Source organism: Amphibalanus amphitrite, unplaced genomic scaffold (genome assembly GCF_019059575.1).
Source record: "Amphibalanus amphitrite isolate SeventyFive unplaced genomic scaffold, NRLGWU_Aamphi_draft 000353F_arrow, whole genome shotgun sequence".
In the NCBI taxonomy this organism is placed as follows: Eukaryota; Metazoa; Arthropoda; class Thecostraca; order Balanomorpha; family Balanidae; genus Amphibalanus; species Amphibalanus amphitrite.
The window spans coordinates 342,262-364,328 of NW_024881847.1; the positions used below are offsets into that span (position 1 = coordinate 342,262).

The window sequence follows — 22,067 nt, forward strand, 5'->3', positions numbered from 1 at the left end:
CCTTGCAGGTCAGGTCAATGACCCCAAAGGCGGGAAAATCGGGACCTGTTAGAACGTCGTAAAGTGTGGCTGCTATGGGGTTTTCGGGGTGCAGATCACGAATATCATGTTAGTTTTGATCACCGATGATGTCTTCGTGTATTTAGGCCAGGTCGGGTCAGGTCAGGTCAGGTCAACCAGTAAGGGTATTCGTAGTAGGTGGCAACCGCCTCTGACAGCTTCGTAACATGTTACGAAGGCATCAAAACTACTTCGTAAATGTTCATATGGTTGCTAAATTCGAATTCAGCTCCAAAAACTGGCCTAGAAACATGTAAAACTCGAAAAAGTGAACCAAGGTCACCAAAGGTCAATGACCTGACCTGACCTTCAGGTGACCTTGACACCCACCCTAATGCATGGGGGCAACATCATATCACATGTTTGAACGCTTGAAACCACGAAAAGACTGCAAACGCGCGGCTAATGCGAGCCGACATACGCCGAATCGCGATTCCAGCCAAACATGGTCTCGAAAAGTAGGTCACAGGTCAAAGGTCATTTTGGTCAGGGTCATGAAATTTTCAGGGTAGGTGTGAAATTGATGAACGCGAGGGTACTGAAAGTTTCGTCGCGATCGGCCGCTTTTTACGCGAGTTATTCGCGAAAAACCATGGGGGGGGTCCGTTCGACCCCCCCCCCCCCCCTATACGGGCGAGGGTTAAGATCCTTGCTTATTAGCTGACTTTACAAGTCAGCTACAATGAGTTGGCTTTACAAGTCAGCTACAATGAGCTGACTTTACAAATCAGCTCATGATTCATGGATTGACCAGTTCATGAATCATGAATCGCAATGTGTGGGGAAAAGTCGGCAAATTCGGGACTTGCTAGAACTTATAAGTCATGGATAAAAATTGAAATGCTCTTTTTTAGCCGAAAACACGCTCAAACATCAGGACAGGGGTGAACATGACACACTTAAAGGTAGTGTGCCACCTTTGAAAGATTTCCCATTTTATTTTTCCTAGGATAAGAAGCTTCTGTTTTTACCTAATATCGCAAAACAAAAATCAAAAATGGGCCTGGAATAGTGCCTTTTTCGCCTAAAAGTTTTTCGGTTTTTAGATATGTATAACAACTGTAGTGGGCTCACCTGCAAACAGGCGTCGGGCAACAATCGCGAATGCGGCGCACTTGTGACAATAAGCAAAGGTCATTATAGTGTTACGACCATACGACGTACGGGAATGAGTTATCAGCTGTCTAATCGTAGACAACACAATGTCGAGCCTTAAACTGTAAGCCCGTATTGTATTGTTTCTTTTATTTGGCTGTCGAACATTATTTATGGTTTGAAATATGATTTTATGTAAAATAATTGATATGAAAAAGCCGTCTTATAAGTTATGACCCCATTTCACCACACGCAAGTGGCAGAAATGACAATGATCAGCTGACGCATTTTTCTTGGCCGAAGTCAGAGCGCGCGGCCCGACGCACCACGCGTATTTGAAAATTCCGACCTCGACGAGCATCAGAAGCCACCTAACAGGCGTGTTCGAAACCGCAGGAGATGATGATGAACGGGTTTATCGAAACTTGATTGGATGAGCATATCGGTAATAGCGATTTCAGTGTGTGCATTTATTGTTCATAGTGGTGTGAAATGTGGTTGGGGTACGACCGACAACCCGTCGGGGCGAATTTCGCACTGGGGTACTCAAAATTTGAAGAATTTAAGACGTTTCCATGAGTTTTGAAGGTATGGATAAGTTCTAAAAATCCGGTTCTCCTTATCTGGGCCATTAACTCCATACGGTCTAAGAAAGCTGGCACACTACCTTTAACCCGCGAGTTGCTGGGGGGGGGGGGCGTTAAACGCCCCCACTTTTTTCGCCGGGCCATAGCATAAAAACGGCGCGCCGCAGGCGCGCCAAATTTTGGATACCTGTAGGGAATTGATTGAAGTCTATTGTGACAAACTTTTAAAAAAATCGGTCGGAAAAAATTTGAGATAACGAGGTTTTAGTGACGTCATGATTTCTGAGTTTTCGACCAAAAAGGCATATGTTCAAAAAATCATATAAAATCACAGAATAGACATACAGACATGCCGTAAACGGCATTAAACTGCCAATACCATGAACAATCAAATGGCTATCTTCGATTATTGATTATCGTTTCGCATTTGCCAAAATCTTGATCTGAATCTTGGCAATTTCTCGTGACTACTTCACGACCATGATACATACATTTCTTAAATTGAGCTTTTTTAGCCAAACACGTACACATATGGTAAAATGAATGTCACCATCGTGTTCTACGCCCCAAATTACCCATAAAACATGTGTCACAGGCTGCGAATATCAGTTTTGATTTTCGGGTATGTGTGCCTGCCCGGTTGACCTGACCTTGACCCTGACCTATGCTTGACTGACCCCTACATGGAGCTGACACTCTTGTAGACCTTATATGATGGATTGTGCACCGTTTTGACAGAGTTTATGACGAGAGGCGCCCTTTGCGAAGTCCTGAAGTCCATGCTACTGAAAGCCCGATTTCAGGTGTTTGACCTGACCTTGACCTGACCTGTGACCTCAAAATTCAACTTTAAAGTACTCATCTGAAGCGTCTCGTCGCGTTCTGTCGTTTGCCGCCTCGTGCGTTTCGCTGCGCCTATTGGTTCTCGAGTTATCGGCTGGGGGCGTTTAACGCCCCCCCCCCCCAGCAAACGGTGGGTGGCGAAATACCCCAGCAACTGCCGGGTTAACCGGAAAATTGTGCACCTGTGACCCCTTTATGCCCCTGAGGTCATCTCAGATCATTAAACGTCTCCAACACTTTTTGACAACCAGTAAAACGCCTTATGGGCGAAGAACGAGCGAGCGAGATAGTGAGCTCTGCACGTGCGGAACGGCGAGAGGGTACTTCCAACGGACTCAGCAAAGCACTCTTCTAACCGGTCGCTAGCGGTGTGCCAAATTTGAACGCAATCGGCCCAGCCGTTCCTGAGATCTGGAAGCGGCATTCTGCACGTGCGCACGTGCAAACGGGGTCCAAAATGACTTTTGCACGGCACCCTTCTAACCGGTCCCCAACCGTGCACCAAATTTGAGCGCAATCGGCCCAGCCGTTCTCGAGATCTGGAAACGCCCCCTGCACGTGCGCACGTGCAGTAGCACCCTAACCGCAACACATGGGAATGCATTGCCTCGTGGGTGCCTACCCGTATGCTAAGTTTCAGCGAAATCGCCCCAGTAATTACCGAGTTACTGAAGTGGGAACAAATTTGGCACCTCTTCTTTTTGTATTTTGCACGTGCAGTGGGGGTCACTCACATAGATCAAGAGTATCCGACCTTTGGTAGCAGGGATGCAGCTACCCTATAAAAATTACCGCAAGACAATCGCTCAAGCCGCTGCTGAGATATGGGCCTCTCAAAATCATTACTTTTGCAAAACTGCCTGAACAGGTGGCACTTAAAAATCAATTTTTGATTTTAAATGCGTGCGGGTGGTGTTCCAGTTCCTTTCCCGTAAAAAATAAGGGACGCAAATTTTTATGGGAAAATATTGATGTTTAGAGGTCGCGAATCAAGGTCAAAATTCGGATTTTGGTGGCAGATTTCAATATAATTAAAATCGTTTCTGACTTTCCTATTACGCTGTAATCGGGATGATAATGAGGCATTTCCTAGTCATTTTCATATTATAAAAAATATCATTCATTTCAATATCAAATATCATAATCATTTTCATATTATAAAAAAGATGACTGATGTCATCACTGTCAACCGTGGAAGCCGTATGGCTACCCATCTACGCTGGAGTACGAAAAACATCATCTCACTCATTTTCATATTGTTTATTGATATTTCATGCAGCTTCGGTCACACCAGAACGCTGGTCTATGTACTCCACTACTCAAGTTCCTCCTCTTTAGTAGATTATTGGCGCCTCATTGGAGGGAGGGGTATCATGGGCAACAGTCACCCATATCACTTTGTAGCCTGGTTAGCAATTTCAGTCGATCTTCGTGTGTCAGGTTAGCGTTTTCTGTGATCTTTTCAACGGCATGGAGGAAGAAATGGCGCTAATCTTTGTCTTTCATGAGCGCCAGTCCTACATCAGCGCCATGCCGCGGCTGGTGAAGTCATTCACCACCCGCAGCTCCCGGACTACACGAGCTGCGGTTTGGTAGCTGCTGTCCTTCCAGTGGCCTTGGTCATTGATGATGAGCCCCGCGTCCAGGTCGTGGATCCTTGAGAGCTTTTTGAAAGAAGATGTGAGGAAGCTCACCAAGGTCTCGGTCGCGAGAGCGGCGTTCATAGTGTCCACTAAGGACTTATGGGGAGGGTCCTCCCTCTCCTACAAGTCTATTGCCCGCACCATGTCTTGATTGAGCCCGAGGGTCGGGGTCTAAAAGCTCCAGAGTCACCAGGCAGCCGATCACTCAAGTACTACACGTGACGGCCGAAGACCGGGACTGTCGCCTTCGACAGCTCCTTGTCGGGGTAGGTGCAGAACGAGTTCACGAAGGTCAAGTCCAGAGCCGGCGCAGTGGCAATAGAGTCCCAAACCATGCGGCGGCGGCGGCGGCAAACTTGCAGGCAACGGACAGCGCACAGCGTTTGATGACCTGGGCCTCGGCCGCCGTCAGCCGGAGCCGCTCCCTGAAGAGGAAGGCATCCACAGTGCAGATGGTCTTTGCCATCCACCTAACTCAGCGGAGTACTCTGAGGCGGAGAAACGGATGCCGTGCTTGGAACTCCACCGAGAGCAATTACGCAGAGCTTCAGAAGTTTTCGGTAGTCTTCCCGGAGCTAGGCATAGTCCAGCGATGGAAGCGATGGAAGCTGACCAGCAGCTCGTCCCACTCCGGAACGTCGTCGACGGCGAACGCCACCGGTGTGATCCTGTCAATGAAGTATGAACTCCCACCCGCCTTTGAACCTCTTAAACAGCCGGATGTAGAGGCCGCTCGAGATTCTAGGGCAGGTGGAGAAGGCCTTCTCTAGGTCCAGCTCTTACACGTGGTGCCGGCAGGCCAGCTGAAGGACGGGCCGATCCAGCTTCTGCTCGATAAGGGCTAAAGTACCGTTCACCAGCATGCTGTTCGCTGTTGTGGCGTCGAAGCAAAACGCCGCAGTTCCGCTTCTCCAGCTCCTAGTCCCCCAGAGCTGTGAGCATGGGCTCCTGTGCTTGGATGGAGGGGAGGTTGGGAACGGCGAGGAGCTTGGCCACCCCAATCCCTCCCCCCATCACCAGGACCTAGAGTCGGTCGACGCTCCTTCTCTCGCGGTTCAGGATTCGCGGTTCAGCCGGAGTCGTATCTTAAGTTCCATGCCGCAGTTGATAACAGGCTCACGTGTTCTTCACACATTACGGTTGGGCAGTTTGGCCCGGTCGAAGCCAGTTCACTGTTAGAGACGTCCGCTCGCCCGCATGCGCTTGGGAGTGTGCGTCGACGTTTCTCTCTCATGGTAGCCATCGTCAAAGACGTTCCCTCCGTGTGTGCGCCGCAACGACCGGGTAAGTCTGTTGCTGGCACTGACACTAGAGTCGGAAGAACCGCCCACGGAAGAACATCCCGAAAGCACAATAAACCAGTGCAGCTCAATGCACACTCTCGCCTCTGCTTTCGCCCGCCGACGATAGGCTGACTCCAACTTCTTCACATTCTCTTCGACAGAAAAGGAGCATGTCTCAAGAACCGATAGAACCGTGGGGCTCGTCCTCCCTTTGGAACAAGGGAGACCGGTCACTCCTCACACTAATCAGAGGATATATATGATGGATAATCAGAGGATATATGGAGGATATGACCTCCACTGTGAGAAGGCACCGGTCGCAGGCCAAAACAGGCCTGACATGGGTAAAACAGCCCAGATCAGACCTGTCTTGGCCTGACCTGGACTGGCTACGATCGGCCGGAAGTGATGGGATAAACAATTGTTATACAAATAAAGGTCAAAATACGTCGGAAATGACGCTTAATGACCACATATGTCATTCCAAATAGGTTTAAAGCAGTTTCCAAAAAGTTGACTTTCCCCAAAAAAATGTCAACTTTGACCTCAATTCGCGACCCCTAAATATCAATATTTTTCAAAATCATTTTGCACACATTATTTTTTACGGGAATGGAACCAGAAAACTACCCGCACGCCTAAAAATCGGAAAACATAAAATTCACCCTATTGCTAAGTGCCACCCTACTGAACACCCTTGACTTTTCACGTGGCACGTGCCACGACGGTCACTGAGATGCATCAAAAATAGTCAATTACGGGGTAGAAGGGATGGGGCTACCCAGCAAAAAAGACCGCAGGCCAATCGGTCCAGCGGTTGCTGAGATATAAGCCTCTCAAAAGCGTTACAGGCCGGGCCGGGCCGGGCCGGGCCGCTCATACTGAGATTTTTCCGTTATATTGAAAAGACTTCGCTTCGCTCGCTGCGCTCGCTCGCTCGTAATAACTTTAGATAAAAACATGCCGTAGAGCACTGAAAACACCATGCATGTGTTCAGCTCAATAATACGAATTGAATGAAATGCAGCATGGCCCTTTCCGTGACCTTGACCTGAGGTCAAATTTTTAAGTTGACTTTTTAAGGCCAACTTATAGTTCATTCGACGCATCTCGACGAGACAAATGCGTTGCTGGTAAAATCAGCTTGATATGCGCTTGGAGTAAAAAGTTATACAAAAACTTTTCCGCAAAAACGTCAAATTTTGATAGTTTTTGCCCTCTGGAGACTAAACCTTGACTTAAAGTCAAATGTGAGAGCAATACTAAGAAAGCCATTTAAAAGAGCTATCGAATGCGCTTTCCGCAGCGCGATAGCTCTGTTGGTTCCTGACCTATGCGATGGTTTGTGAAAAGTTGTCAAAATCGGGAACAAAAATTTGCGAAAACTTAACCTTGGTGACCTTCAGTGACCTCAGCGATAAAGTGATAAAAAATGATCTATGTAATTCTGAAAGTTTTGTAGTGAGCTATCTGTTGCTTTCTACTGTGTCTTTCTAGCTCTCTTACTTTCCGAGATAATCTGGTGCGGCCAAAAAGGCCCCCACCATGGCGAAGTTGGCTGAGAGGCCCACCCGGGCGCGGGTTAAAGACGATGAAGGTATGCATGCATTAGGGTTAGGTCCGATCTTGTCAGGCTAGGTCAACCAGAAGGCGTCCCACCAGCTATCCATAGTAGGCGTAAACCACCACTGCAGCTCCGTTATAATTATGTTGCATAGGCGCCAAAACTAATTGTTAAATGTTCAAATCAGTTCCAAATTCGAAATAAGCTCCAAAAACTACTCTTAAACGTCGTAAACTCGAAAAAGTCGGTTGAGGTCACCAAAGTTCAGTGACCATGACCTGACCTTCAGGTGACAGTCAACAACTAAGCGTCTCACGGTTCGTCGGAAACTCATTTCATCCAGAGAAGAAACGAAATATACCATTCAAAAGCTGACGGTGAGCTGATCTAAAAAAATGTATTTTTTTATCGAAATCGTTCGATGGCCTTTTTCAAAACTTGCGTTTTTGTAAAAACGTAATATCTTTTATTCAACAAGCTGTCCAGGACAGTCTTGAAATCACAGGAATGTTTTTTTCGTTTTCCAGTGAAAGCTGAATACCAAAGGAACAATGTGCAACAATAAAATGTTCTCAAATATTAATATGCGCCTCTCACAGCCGGCAACAAGGCGCAATCACACATCTGAGCAATATCACGATGGATCAAGCTCAGCCACACAGAAGCGTGAAATGACCCTTATCGACTCGCAGACCCGGCGCTAGGCCCGTCTGACCGGCCACGGAAGAAACGTTCGAGTCTCGTCCTGCTAAACAAGTGTTACCTACATTTGTTTGTTTAACGATCCATATCGCTATCAAAATTATTCAGGATATATGTGAAGACAGTTCATTGTTCTGCTAGATTTACAACATGCTTTAACTTACATTTTCTTATATAGGTTTTGCTCCGTCCCGCTGCGCCTAAAGCCCGCGCAGGGAAAGTTAGCTGGGTTTCACTGTCAGAGGCCGTACCAGTGACAGCTGTTTGGCCCTGCGACCGGTCAAAGGTTACCCTGCCCCACCGGGCGCTACCCCCACTCTAGGCCAGCTGAGGCCGGTACAACCTATGACAGCTCAGCGCGGTCAGCTTTCCTGATGCCTAGCTGAGTTGAGCAAATTAGACATAAACAAATGCAAATTCATACATGATGTGAAAGTGACAGAGCAATGAATCTTCCTCTCAGGTGTCCTGAACAACTGAAGTACCGACTTGAATCGTTAAACTAACACATATTGATATGGCGTCCGTTTCGCAAGGCGACAGCCGAACGTCTCTTCCGTGGCCCGTCAGACGGGCCTAGCGCCGGGTGTGCGCGTCGATAAGGGTCATTTCACGCTTTTGTGTGGCTTACTTTGATCCATTATGACACTGAATTGTGTAATTGCGCCTTGTTGCCGGCTGTGAGAGACGCATATTAACCCGCGCACCGACGGGGGTCTGGGCCAACTTCGTACCGACGGGGGGGGGGGCGGATGACCGCCCCCCCTGAGATCTCGAGAACGAAGCAAGATAGCGACAAGCGGTAAACGGCATCGGATACGCACGGTCAAGATCTACAATTTTTACTAAGGTCATTTTCAGGTCAGGTCAAAGATGACGTCACAGGGGTCGAAAAAGTCAAAATGGCGGCGCTGGATATGGAGAGAGTTTTTCTCGAATAACTTTCGAATTAGTCAAGATAGGAACAAACTAAGGGCAGCATCGTGATCCTCTCGTCAATCCGCATCGAATGGTATATATGTTGACCTCGAAAGGTCAAGGTCAAAGGTTGACCTCAGGTCACGTGACCTCGAGGTCATCATATATATCATTCGATGCGTCTTGACGAGCTGAACACAATGAGACCATCCACGCGTCTGTATCTTGTTCCTGTACGGAGTTATTGGCCAAAAACCTTTGGTGACCTTTGATGACGTCACATGACCTCACAGCTGCCCAACAGCAAAACAGACCTCAAGGTAGTGAAGGTTGATCGTATATGAAGTCATGTATGGTATATGGGGCCATTCCGACCCGTTTTAGTGGTAAAAACAGGGAGTTAATTTTTCCCCCATTGACTTATAATGGGGAGGTCGCGAAATTGACCTGACCTTAGGTCACCGATATCAAAATTCCGAGATAAACAAATTGTAGCTACTAATGACCTTATAACATCCTGCGACTTTCAAAGGCCTCCGACATCTACTGTAGCTCTGGCACGGTGACAAAGTTGCAAAAAAGTGACTTGAGGTTGGGTCATTCAAAGTGACCTGGTGACCTGACCTTGAAAGGTAGGAGGTTCAAACTTGCACACCATGTGTAAAATTGATGAGGGAATAGTCATACCAAATTTCGCGGCGCTACGCGCCGCGGTTTTTCCGCTATTCGCGAAAAACCTCAGGGGGGGCGGATATCCGCCCCCCCCCCCGTCGGTGCGCGGGTTAACCCTCGCATGTGTAGGGGCGGGGTCGGATGGACCCCCCCCATGGTTTTTCGCGAATAACTCGCGTAAAAAGCGGCCGATCGCGACGAAACTTTCAGTACCCTCGCATTGATCAATTTTACACCTACCCTGAAAATTTCATGACCCTGACCTAAATGACCTTTGACCTGTGACCTCTTTTCCGAGACCATGTTTGGCCGGAATCGCGATTTCGCGTATGTCGGCTGACGGCTCGCACTAGCCGCGTGTTTGCAAGCTTTTCGTGGTTTCAAACGTTCAAACATGTGATTTGATGTTACTCCCGTGTGTGTCAAGGTCACCTGAAGGTCAGGTCAGGTCATTGACCTTTGGTGACCTCGGGTGACCTCGGTTCACTTTTTCGAGTTTTACATGTTTCTAGGCTAGTTTTTGGAGCTGAATTCGAATTTAGCAACCATTTGAACATTTACGAAGCAGTTTTGGTGACTTCGTAACATGTTACGAAGCTGTCAGAGGCGGTTGACACGTACTACGAATACCCGTCACGACGCCTACTGGTTGACCTGACCTGACCTGACCCGACCTGGTCTAAATGCTTCAAGACATCATCTGTGATCAAAACTAACACGATATTCGTGATCAGCACCCCGAAAACCCCTTAGCAGCCACGCTTTACGACTTTCTAACAGGTCCCGATTTTCCCGACTTTGGGTCATTGACCTGACCTGGAAGGTCAACCAATGACCTAGGACCTTAAAATTGGGTATCATCGGCTTCCTCTCGTCACGGGCAACACGCTCGTTTTTTTTCGCGAAGCTCTAGCTCGATCAGGGGCCAAACGGCAAGGAGGGGGTCCAACCGACCCCCCCCCCCCCTACACATTAGAAGCTGGCAAACGCCGCACACATGCGAGGGTTAATATTTGAGAATATCTTTTCGCGACATATTGTTCTTTTTGCATTCAGCTTTCACTGGAAAACGAAAAAAAAAACATGCCTATGATTTCAAGAATGTCCTAGACAGCTCGTTGAATAAAAAACTAGCACGCTTTAACAAAAACGCAATTTTTTTAAAAAGACCATCGAACAATTTCGGTAAAAAACACATTTTTGAATCAGATCACCGTCAGCTTTCGAATGGTACATTTCGTTTCTTTTGTGGATGAAATGACTTTCCGACGAACCGTGGTCTGGAAACGCACGAACAATGTGCGCCGACATACGCCGAATCGCGATTCCGGCCTGGCATGGTCTTAGGAAACAGGCTACAGGTCAAAGGGTATTTGGTTGAGGATCATGCCATTTTCAGGGTAGGTATGTGTTAAATTAATAAAATCAAGGTTACTGAAAATTTTGTTACAATCGGCCGCTTATTTCGCGAGTTATTGACAAAAACAAACTAGGGGTCCATCTGCTCCCCTCCCTTATGTGCGAAGTTAATTTCACAGGTACTGCGGCACTTACTGACACATCTGTATGTTTATTCAAGGTTTCTGCATTCTGCGCTGACGTAAGAAGGGAAGGTTCTCCGTCGTCTGTGATTGGAAAAACAGAAGAAGGAAGTGAGTGAGACACGTTCCTGTGCCACATTTCCCATCACAGTAACAGCTCCCAAGTCTCGTTTGAACATCGGTGTGTATATCCAATATCCATGACATTTGTGACGATACAGGGTAGATTCAAAAGCTTTGTTGAAAAAATGGCATAATATATTTATCAAAATGCGTTATCTCTTCCATGTCACTAATAATAACATTGAATGCATTGCATCTCCGACTCGTCCAGCATGCACCAGTGCACTGATGCACTGAAAAAATATCGATAGAATTAGACTTATATCGGTGAAAACAGACCTTTGTACATATAGCAAGAAATGAGAGCCATACGTGGTATGTACAAGTGAGTTTATAATCGGGATAGATGCGTGGACAATGCACATGCTGGACGATATTGCTGGTAAACAGGTATGTGTCTTTATATTTGTAACTCACAGTGGGCTGATAACTGAAAAGGTGATAGCAGTTGATAGAGCGCATCATCATCTGAATGAATGAATGAATGAATGAATGAATGAATGAATGAATGAATGAATCTGTTTAGGAGTAATAGCTAATAGGACTGTATTATGATAGGGCTGGTTGAGTTTCTGCGATGTTGTGTGACTCTGCTCCTTCCGGTGTGTAGGCAGCCGCCTGTGCTACGTTGGTGACCTGGTGTCCGACCGGTGTGCTACCGTGCGTCTCTGCCGTGACCGCCAGGGCCCGGGCCACCGGGCGACGTGAGACAGCAGGGTCTGCAGCTGACCGAGCTCCACGTTCGCTGGACTACGCCCGTCCAGAGGAACGGACGCATCCTGCGCTATCAGGTGAACGTCTCGGAGTCAGAGGACGGCCCCCCGCTGCACCGCCAAGTGATCGAAGTTGACCCTGAAGAGGACCATGGTGAGCCCGCGGCCGCTATGGCATTTATAGATGTCAATCGGATACCAACTTTTTTGTATACCGATACCAGAGCGATATCAGCTTAGTATTTGGTATTTTAATCCTAATGTTATCGGTATTTTGTCGGTATTATGAATTCTCATTAGAGTAAAAGAGCCAGTTAATTTGGTAAAAAGTTGGCATTTCTTTCACCTTTCCAAGCTGGTTCGGTTTTTGGCATTTTCCCATAGTTTTGGTTGAAATTTGTTTGGTATCGGTATCCGATTTTCTGTGATCGACGTCACTAATGGCCCCGCAGAGTCAAAAACAGGATCTCCAGGGCCCTATAATGTCTGGAAGTGTAAGTGAAATCTAAGAACACTATACAGCTGATGCGTAGCTACCTTTTCACTGTCTACACGCGAACATCTCACCAGGAACATGGGATGGAGCCACAAAGTCATCGGGCCTTACGTAGTACACACGTTCACAACGTACTTGTACATACATACTCATACGTGTCCATGTGCTCACGTACAATCCAGATGCCCATGGTATGCCTAGGTATCTCTAAGCCGCCTGCGACCCGGCAGCACGCCAGCACAGCCTGCTGGTGGAGGGCCTGGAGGCGGGTCACCGCTACCTGGTCCGGGTAGCCGCCAGCACGGCCGTCGGACAGGGCAACAGCACCGCCGCCTGGCTGGAGACGCGCGTGCCGCCGCCGCAGCTGCCGGCCTCGCCCGAGGTGCAGCATGACCTGGTGACGGACAGCACGGTGCAGCTGCGCCTGCCGTCGGCCGCCGGCGCCGGCGGGCCGCCCGTCTCGCGCTACTACGTCATCGTCTCGGAAGACCTGGATCTGGACGGCGCAGCGGTGGAGGCGTACCCGGCCGACGACCTGCCAAACGCCGAGGAGGCCAGTCGCAGGGGCATCAGCTTCTACGTGGCCGCTGTGGCTGATCCGGTAGGTGCCGGAAATGGGAACACGGACAGCGGGCGACTGACAGACTGTTACAGTCAAGTTTGCTATGCGAGTACTCGTACTCGTAAATGTCTTGGTTGATTAGGATGAAATAGGATATCAGCATTATAGAAAGCAATTATCTTGATGGCAGAAAAATTTACCGTTTGACGTGCAGACTGTCTGCAGGTTTTAAAGATGGACCTGAGGTCATCACGCCAATTTATTGGCCTAATCATTGTTGAAAAAAATGATTTGCTGGAATGTTGCAACTTTGTCTCTCGTGTCTTTTTGTTTTCTGTGTCTTTTATGCTGATCTACATATGATCACGATTTCTTTAGGAGCACGTGGATACAAACGGGACGTTCGTTATTGGCGATGGAAAGTACTACAACACTTCTGAGAAGTCCTATTACAACCAACCTCTGAAGACCGACCATGCCTACCGGATCGGCATGGCGGCGCTATCCAGGCTGTCAGCCGACAACATGGGACTCAGTTTTAGAGCCGTGGACGAGCCTATCACCGTCCGAGCTCCAAATGGTAATAATGTGCACGAAAAGCCTCCAGTTCTGTTATTTAGGGGCTATGTAGCCTCTGAAAGCTGAGACTTTTGTCATTTGCTTTGATTTGAAGCTATCCTCATGCAATTCCTTGCCTTCTATAACAGTTCTATTTGTGTCACATTTACTCGTGGAGTTGTGTTCCTTTTCAGCAACCGGTACTATACTGGGCAGTCTGTTCGGTATAATGCTGATTCTGCTCATCGTGATCGGGGCTTTGGCATTCAGGTAAACTAGAAGCGACAGCGACTGTTCTGGTTTATCTGGTTTACTGTACGTACACGTTTTTTGTAGTGTTTTGCTATTATCCGCCAACTAACGGTAATTATCTGTCATGCATAAGCAAAATAGGTGAGAGTGGGGTGGGTTGTATCAGTTTTTACTCCGAGACCCATAACCTCGTAACTATTCGTGATAAACTCATTATTTCCATACTATCTCCTTCCTTGATTCTTCTGCTTTTTTGTGCAAAGCAACTTTTCCGCTACCTCTACCAGCTTTTCTTCTACGGTCTGTCGAATAGAACAATGTTTTTGATCTTGCCCCATGGCTTGGGTGAGTTGTATCACATGGTGGGGTAATTTGTATCACTAGGTATTTCACGTTTCAGGGAGTGTGCTTGCTACTGGTTTTGAACATAACAACAACATTAAATGGGTTTAATACAATGTATATGCTCAAAGGCTTCACTTTTATTAGACCAAACTTAGGTCAATGCAATCCGAACGAAACATCGAAACGAACGAAACATCAACAGACTAGATGCAAAAGTGGCCCGTTAAGAGCAAAGAAGCCAACACATTGTGCCGAAATGGAACGAGTATTGACTAGCTACCTACAAACGCGAGACAGGGCTTAGCTTTCGCGATCAAAAGCAACATACCCATACATACATACATGTTACAACATACCCCACCCGGCTCTGATACAACATGTTCCTCGCCACCATCTTGGAAAAAACATCCTCGTACTCAAAAACAGCGGACAGCTGGAGAAATCCATTTTCACTAACGCGGCCTTAGAACCTACCCTCACCACCGCTACGGAGATCTGTCAAATTCGTGCACATCTAAATGCCCAAAACACATTTTCTTGCAACTCATTTTTTTTTTAGAATGACATTAACCCTCGCCGGCCGAGGGGGGGGGGCGGGTGCCGCCCCCCCATAGGGTTTTTTCGCGATAGCTCCGAACACGCTGGCGATAGAGAGCTGAAACTTGGCATACCTGACCTTTGATCCAAGCCGCATCTTTTGACACCAACCGCATTTTTGGGTCAGGTCAGGTCACTGACCTATGACGTCATAAGTGAACCTCTGCACGGTCTTCAGATGTCGCAACTTCGCAACGCCCTCACTGCCAGAGGAGATGTCATAGGGAAATGAAACTTGCAGGATCTAGTATCCATTATGAGTCTCACAACTTGTATATCTCGGATTTTTCCTAAAGGTCATATGAGGTCAGGTCATTTTCGTGACCTCACCATTATAAGTCAATGGGGGAAAATGAAAATTGCTATTCTGGCGCCGGGAACGATCTCCAACTATCTCAAGCACACAGAATCGTGATTTGATGCACTCCTTGCAAGGTTAGATGCGTCACTTTTGCAATGTTGACCTTCCGTGACGTCATTTATGACGTCATCAAGGTCATATTAGTTTTTCGTCAATAACTCTTGATCAAATTGAGCTAGCGACTCGAGAAAGCCACCAATGAACTCAGGAAGACCTGCCGAATCGAATGATATGCGACATGACCTCTTTCGACCAACTTCGTGACCTTGGGGTGCTGACCTGACCTTGACCTGAGGTCAACACCCCAAGTTGACCTGACCCGGACAAAAAGTATATCATTCGACGCGCCTGAGCGAGGCGAACACGATGCTGCCAAAATCGCGGCTCTGCGGCCGTTTTTTGCGAAGTTATTCACCAAAAACTGAACCGTACCCTGGGGCACTTGACCTGACCTCAGAGGTCACCGGTTGACCTAGGACCTTAAAATCGGGTACCAATCTCTGCGTCTCGTAACGGCGCACACGCTCGTTTTTTCCGCGACGCGCTAGCTCCACCAGGGGCGAAATGGCGAGGGGGGGTCGTACCCGCCCCCCCCCCCCTCGGCCGGCGCGTATGTAGAAAACCAATAGGTCCGGCGAGGGTTAAAAAAAAAACATAAAATCGGCTCTCACCTCGAGACGCGTCCACCCAGCCACACGACAGCACAGGGAAAGATGGCGCCCGGAAAACCTCGTTGGCTGGTCGTGTCACGAGCGCTATCTATTGGATAAGTTTGGCACAATTCGCCCTGATACAACTTGGACATGATACAACTCTCCCCGCTCCGCTCTCCCCTACTGTGAGGAATAGGTATGTATTTAACCATTTCTTGGGACATGATACCAGCTGTCATTTTTCAGAAGGCGCATACTGGCTCAAAAGGCCGCCACCCCTAACATTCAGGCGGACGGAAGTCCTGGTAAGTGTTCTTGTAAGATTGTAAATGCGCCCTGCACAATGCTGGCTCTTCGCTGTTTGTGTATTTTTTCCTTTTGCTTGCTTACTTTTCATTTATTTTTCTTATTTGCTGACGTAAAAAACTGAAGCTCCTATTGACCCTCGGCCCGGCAGGGGAGGGGGTCGATACGCCCCCCCCCCCTGAGGTTTTTCTTGCGATGGGCGCCGAACTATTAGTCGGATCGTGCTAAAAAAAAAATCATAGCCTCTAGGGCATCCTATGTGCAACTTTTGGTAAAAAAATATATACTCGGGTCATGTCAGGTCACCGAGCTATAACGTCATAATAGGTACAGCCTCCGACCGTTTTCGACGAAATCGTACAGTCCACAGCAGAAGTAATGTGGGGTTTCAGTCATGGGTATATTCTGCTTCTGAAGCATAGGAGCGATTAGCCAGACTACAATGAAACTTTGAATGTAGCTTATATGTATCGTCACCCTTGCAGCTGCAACTTTAGCTATTGACATCTTCTTTTCGATCACTCCGCATTTAACAATCGCCAGTCAAAGCTAACCGTTGAGATTGGTAAAACCCTACATTACTTTAGCGGTGGGCTGTACATTCCGCGTAACTGGATGTGATTTCATCAACAAGAACGAAACTATGCCGTGTGATGTACATATGTCAGATTTTGATATAGGACATGAATCTTTACATTGAAAAGTGTCCTTTCTAAGGTCAATCAAGGTCAATGACCTCGCATGTTCGCACGCTGACATCCGTGATATGAGCTGTGTTTAGTGGGTTTCTTGAGGCCCTGAATCCGAATATGTGGCTCAATTTTAACTTAATTAAGCGCCTTCAAACTGTTCGTCGACCTTAACAAGGTCAACCCAGTAGTGGATAAGGCGTCCGTCTCCTAACTCAGTGGCAGCGAGTTCGCGGCCGGGAAGCTCCATGTCGTTTGACCCGCCAGCTGGCAACTGGCGAGAGAGGATCACGCTAGACCCGGGAGCACCGTGCCGCCATCTACCTGCGGCACGTTAAACTTTCGATCTAACCCCGCGTTCGATGTCTCTCGGACGGCGAAGATTCTACGCCGTCCGGCCAATCACGTTCCAGAACTGCAGCCGAGCCCCCGCTGACCTTGGACGGGATTGTATGTATGTATGTATGTATGTATTGACGTTAACAGGGCAATCCACAATAGTTTGTGGCTATTACAGCCCAAAGTCACATGATGGTGGGTAAAAACATGCAGGTGAGAGAAATCACAGTCACACAATACGAAAAAAGCACTCGCGTTACACACTTGGTACTCAGGGGCACCTTACAATCTTTATTGCAACTGATCCGATTTTCAAAATTCAAGCGACATTCGATTGGCCGGACGACATAGAATCTTCGTCGTCCGAGAGACATCGAACGCGAGGTAAATTACTGGTGAACCGGGCGCGGGCAGGGCAAGGCGGGGTGGCGGGTCTGTGCAGTGTCATTCGCAACAAGCACTGCTTAGCGGAGCACGCGGGCCCCATAGCCACCCACCCTTTCATCCATTCGGACAAAATTGCTATAAAAATGAACTAAATTTACCCGCGCATGACTGGGGTATATTTCATAACGCGAATTACTAAGCTAGGGCTCTACATAGTTCCTTCTCCTTTCTCCGAAGCAACTGATCCGATTTTCAAAATTCAAGCGACATTCGATAGTCTAAAAAAGTGATCAAGGGCATCGTAATTTGTTTGACCTAGAACTAAGCGATGACGTCACATATCAAGTTTCAACTAAAATTATAGGCATGTCTTCTCTGCGGGCTCTGGCCGCCGCCAAATAATCCACACCAAGCTCATATTTGGTTTACGAGCTCATAAATGTATACCTAGGTACTTATACCTACCTATTTCGTGTTACAGTCAAAACCCTTGTATATTTAACCTTCGCCGGAGCTATTGGCTTTCTACATACGCACCGGCCGAGGGGGGGGGGGTAAGGGTAAGACCCCCTCGCCGTTTCGCCCCATAATTGAACTAGAGCGTCGCGGAAAAGCGAGCGTGTGCACCGCTACGAGACGCAGCGATTGATGCCCGATTTTAACCCGCGCACCGACGGGGGTCCGCGCCAACTTAGAATCGAGGCCCCCCCCCCCCCCCCCCGAGATCTCGAGAACGAAGCAAGATAACGTCAACGACAAGCGGTACTGGGCATGGGCCGGGGTACGCACGGACAAGGTCTGCAATTTTTACAAGTTATTTTCAGGTCAAGTCCAAAATGACGTCAAAGAGGTCAAAAAAGTCAAAATGGCGGCGCTGGAAATTAACCCGCGCCCTGCTGGGGGGGGGTGTTTGAACACCCCCCCCCCTTGTGGTTTTTCGCGAATATCTCAAAAACGGCGGCGCGGAGCGCCGCCGTTTTTGGTACACCTTATCATACATCAATTCTACACATGTTGTGAAAATTTCAGACCAAGGTCATTCAAGGTCAGGTCACCAGGTCGCTTGAAGTGACCTCACCTCATAAAAACTTTCAATGTCTGTCATAGCTACACCGAGTGACCGATCGCTTTGAAACTTTCAGCGATTGCTAAGAGCAATAGCATGTACAAAATGTATATCTCAGAATTTTGATATCGATGACCTAAGGTCAGGTCAATTTTGCGACCTCCCCATTATAAGTCAATGGGAGAAAATTGAAATGCGCCTCTTTTGGATGAAAGACATTATAAACACTCCCAAACACCGAATTACAAGTGGTTTAGACACACTGAACTTAAAAATAGTGTCCGTGACCCTTGTTTATGCCCTGAGGTCATCTTAGGTCACGAATGGTATCTAACAGTTTTTCGCAAATAACTTTTGATGGAGGCATGCTAGAGCGATGAAAACGCCTTAGATGTGTTCAGCTCGACGATACGGATCGACTGATATGCAACATGACCCTTTCCGGTCAGGTCATGACCTTGACCTGAGGTCAAATTTTCAAGTTGACCTTTTAAGGTCAAGTTATAGTTCATTCGATGCGTCTTGACGAGAGGAACACGATGCCGGTAAAAGTAAGCTCGTACAAGGCTTGGGTCAAAAGTTATTGCAGAAAAACTGTTTTCAAAAAAATCGGCTATTTTTGCAGTTTTTGCCCCCTGCAGGCAAAACCGTTGACGTTAGGTCAAATCTGAGAGAATTACTCAGAAAGGGCGTTAATAGGGCTATCGAATGCGCTTTTCCGCGGCGCTGTAGCTTTATTGGTTCCCGAGTTATGCGTTGGCTTCTTGGAAATTTTCGACATTCGACCTGGAAATCGGCGAAATTTTGCCTTCAATGACCTCTGGTGACCTGACCTTTGACCTGACCAAAAAATTGACTGAAGTGATTTCGTCATTATTTTTTACGCTCTTTCGAACGCCGCCTTCCGCGTATCGCTACGTGGCCCAGGAGCCGAGTTACAAGGGGGGGGGTGTTCAAACACCCCCCCCCCCAGCAGGGCGTGGAAATCCAGGACCCCCAGCAGGGCGCGGGTTAAGATAGTTTGCTCGAATAACTTTCGCCGTAGCCAAGCTAGGAACAAACTAATGGTACCATTGTGATTTGTGATCCTAAAGGGCATCATTGTTCCTGTACGGAGTTATTGGCAAAAAACCGCTGGTGACATTTGATGACGTCACATGACCTTACAGCTGCCCAACAGCTGAGCAGACCTCAAGGTAGTGAAGGTTGATCGTATGTGAAGTCATGTATATGGCATATGGTGCCATTCTGACCCGTTTTAGTGGTAAAAACAGGGAGTTGATTTTTCCCCTATTGACTTATAATGGGGAGGTTGAGAAATTGACCTGACCTTAGGTCACCGATATCAAAATTCAAAGATAAACAAATTGTAGCTACTAATGACCTTATAATAACATCCTGCGACTTTCAAAGGCCTCCGACATCTACTGTAGTTCTGGCACGGTGACAAAGTTGCAAAGAAGTGACTTGAGGTTGGGTCATTCAAAGTAACCCGGTGACCTCACCTTAAAAGTTAGGAAGTTCAAACTTGCACACCATATGTAAAATTGATGAGAGAATAGTCGTAGCGAATTTCGCGGCGCTACGCGCCGCGGTTTTCCCGCTATTCACGAAAAACCTCAGGGGAGCGGATATCCGCCCCCCCTCGTCGGTGCGCGTGTTAATCGATGATGCTCTCTGATAATACGACAAAGCAGGCATATAAGCAATTACTAAGTAGTGTAACTAACTAGTAGTGTAAGTAGTGTAACACTAGCTGATAGCTACTAAGAGACACACTGAACCTGATTTGACCAAATCTGCACCTGATCTGCACCAGATGTGCACCAAATGTGTACCAGATGGCCGTCGTGAAAACGGCTATTACTCCTTTTTGACAGAAGACGTCAAACTGATGAAGCCGAGGGAACTAAAAGTGTGTCGATACGTATAGCGGTTCTGAATATATCGCAAACAACTGGAAGACTCTGTATGTAGAGCCTCCCAGTCATGCGCGGGTCTAGGGTGCAAACTCTGTTCTGGCGACTAGCAAAGGAAACTAAAAGCGCTCAAACATGCTGGTATAATTAGGGAGATGGTTGATGACCGCAAAACAAAAACAATTACCATGTAACGCCCGCTGATATGATTGGAACGATGATACGATCCTGATACTATAATTATAATTTATAATGCTGACGATATTATGTCCACAGCCACCCCAGCACAAGTGCCAATGGAAGAGCTGTACACCAATCCGGCTGAAGAAAGTGCAGAGGAGGAAAGCACCTACGAAAACCTCACGGTGTGTCTGGATTTTAAATTTCTAATTAGAGAAAGAGGTAGAGAGAGAAAGGGAGAGAGAGTGATAGAGAGAAAGAGAGAGAGAGAGAGAGAGCGAGAGAGAGAGAGAGGGGAGGGAGAGTGCAATATTTACTTTCTTCCATCAGCGACTCAACTTGTACAGTAGGTCTACAAAATAAGACCCCGCCGTAAGCGGGTCACCAGTGGGCAGTTAGCGCCTGAGCTATACTCAGGCGCCACCTGCCCGCATACGCAGAGGACTTATTTTGTAGACCTACTGTACTACCTAAAGGTAGGGTATATACCTATCATTTTAATGCTTTATGATGTTTAAAATACTGGTTTTGCCGGTGAAACCCTCGCTGATTCTGCGGTGCTTGTTTCCACCACCGCAGTCGCTGTTCCTGAACAAGTCGCGGGTTCGCTTGTCGGAGCTGGTGGCGGTCGCTCGGAACACGGACCTGCTACAGTCGCAGTTCGCAAGCCTGCCGCTGGGTCTGACACAGCCCTGCCTCTACGGCCGCAAGCCGCAGAACCGGGCCAAGAACAGATACGGCAACCTCATGCCGTGTGAGTGGGCCTGAGAGTCACCATGGTCGCTCATTAAAAAAGAAAAAGGCGAATCGTATCAGTTAAAGTGAATTTTGGCATGATTACCTCAGGGCATCAGCTGAAATTCAGCATTTCATGTAATAGGCATTACGTGGGTTGCAGGCAAACACTAAAACCTTCGTATAAAAAAAAACAGGCTGAGACCAGGCAGTCGCTGAAATATGGTTGAAATTAACCAAGTACACTCGTTGCCTAGTCATTACATAAATGTCCAAGCTACTACCCGCACTTTTTTTGGCAATTAACGCAGAGGTGCGAGTTCTCGCGCGCCTTTTTGGTATCCAAATCTCACTGCTGGAACGGGATGATGGTGTGTGATGCCAGATATTGAACTCGGGGGCGAGATGACGGGCTCAAATCTCGTCTTCCAAATTCATTTCTAACTCAAACATTATCTTACCCATTCTAACCCAGCCTATCACCTAAAGCCTAATTTCACCTACATACCATGTAAGATATGCATGACGTGTTTTGTGTTAACGTGTTATGGATTACGTGCTATGTGTTAACGACCAACGTGTTATGTGAGAAACCTAACCAAACCAAGGGGCTTGGTTAGTTTGGTTTAGTTAGGTGGTGTTCGTTTTGTGCCCAGCCAGAAACCTTTGAATACGAAAAAGGTGTGGGAACTAGTATATCTGCGGCTACAAAAACTGCTATAGTTCGTTTTTTTTTTCAAAAGGACGCTGGCTCAAAGCATGTTTTTCGAACAAGCACGTGTTTTAGCCTCCAAAACGAGCAAAAACTGAACCTGAGAAAATCGAACGTCGACTAATTTTAACATGTAACTTCTTCCCGATAATTTCCATAAGTGCGT

At 47.4% G+C, this 22,067-nt stretch overlaps 1 protein-coding gene across 2 annotated transcripts in view; it reads left to right on the top strand.

The window, feature by feature from the left end:
* The window catches only part of LOC122389298 (receptor-type tyrosine-protein phosphatase mu-like), an 86,810-nt gene that overhangs the window by 54,376 nt on the left and 10,367 nt on the right, over positions 1-22,067 (top strand). Inside the window, exons 21-28 of one of the 2 annotated variants that reach the window (XM_043381179.1) lie at positions 10,947-11,019; positions 11,716-11,898; positions 12,471-12,841; positions 13,181-13,382; positions 13,555-13,630; positions 15,815-15,873; positions 20,551-20,639; positions 21,034-21,208. In XM_043381179.1, the coding sequence (XP_043237114.1) occupies positions 10,947-11,019; positions 11,716-11,898; positions 12,471-12,841; positions 13,181-13,382; positions 13,555-13,630; positions 15,815-15,873; positions 20,551-20,639; positions 21,034-21,208 (1,228 nt within the window). The remainder of the gene's footprint in view (positions 1-10,946; positions 11,020-11,715; positions 11,899-12,470; positions 12,842-13,180; positions 13,383-13,554; positions 13,631-15,814; positions 15,874-20,550; positions 20,640-21,033; positions 21,209-22,067) is intronic. The other variant, XM_043381180.1, reaches the window with a different exon arrangement.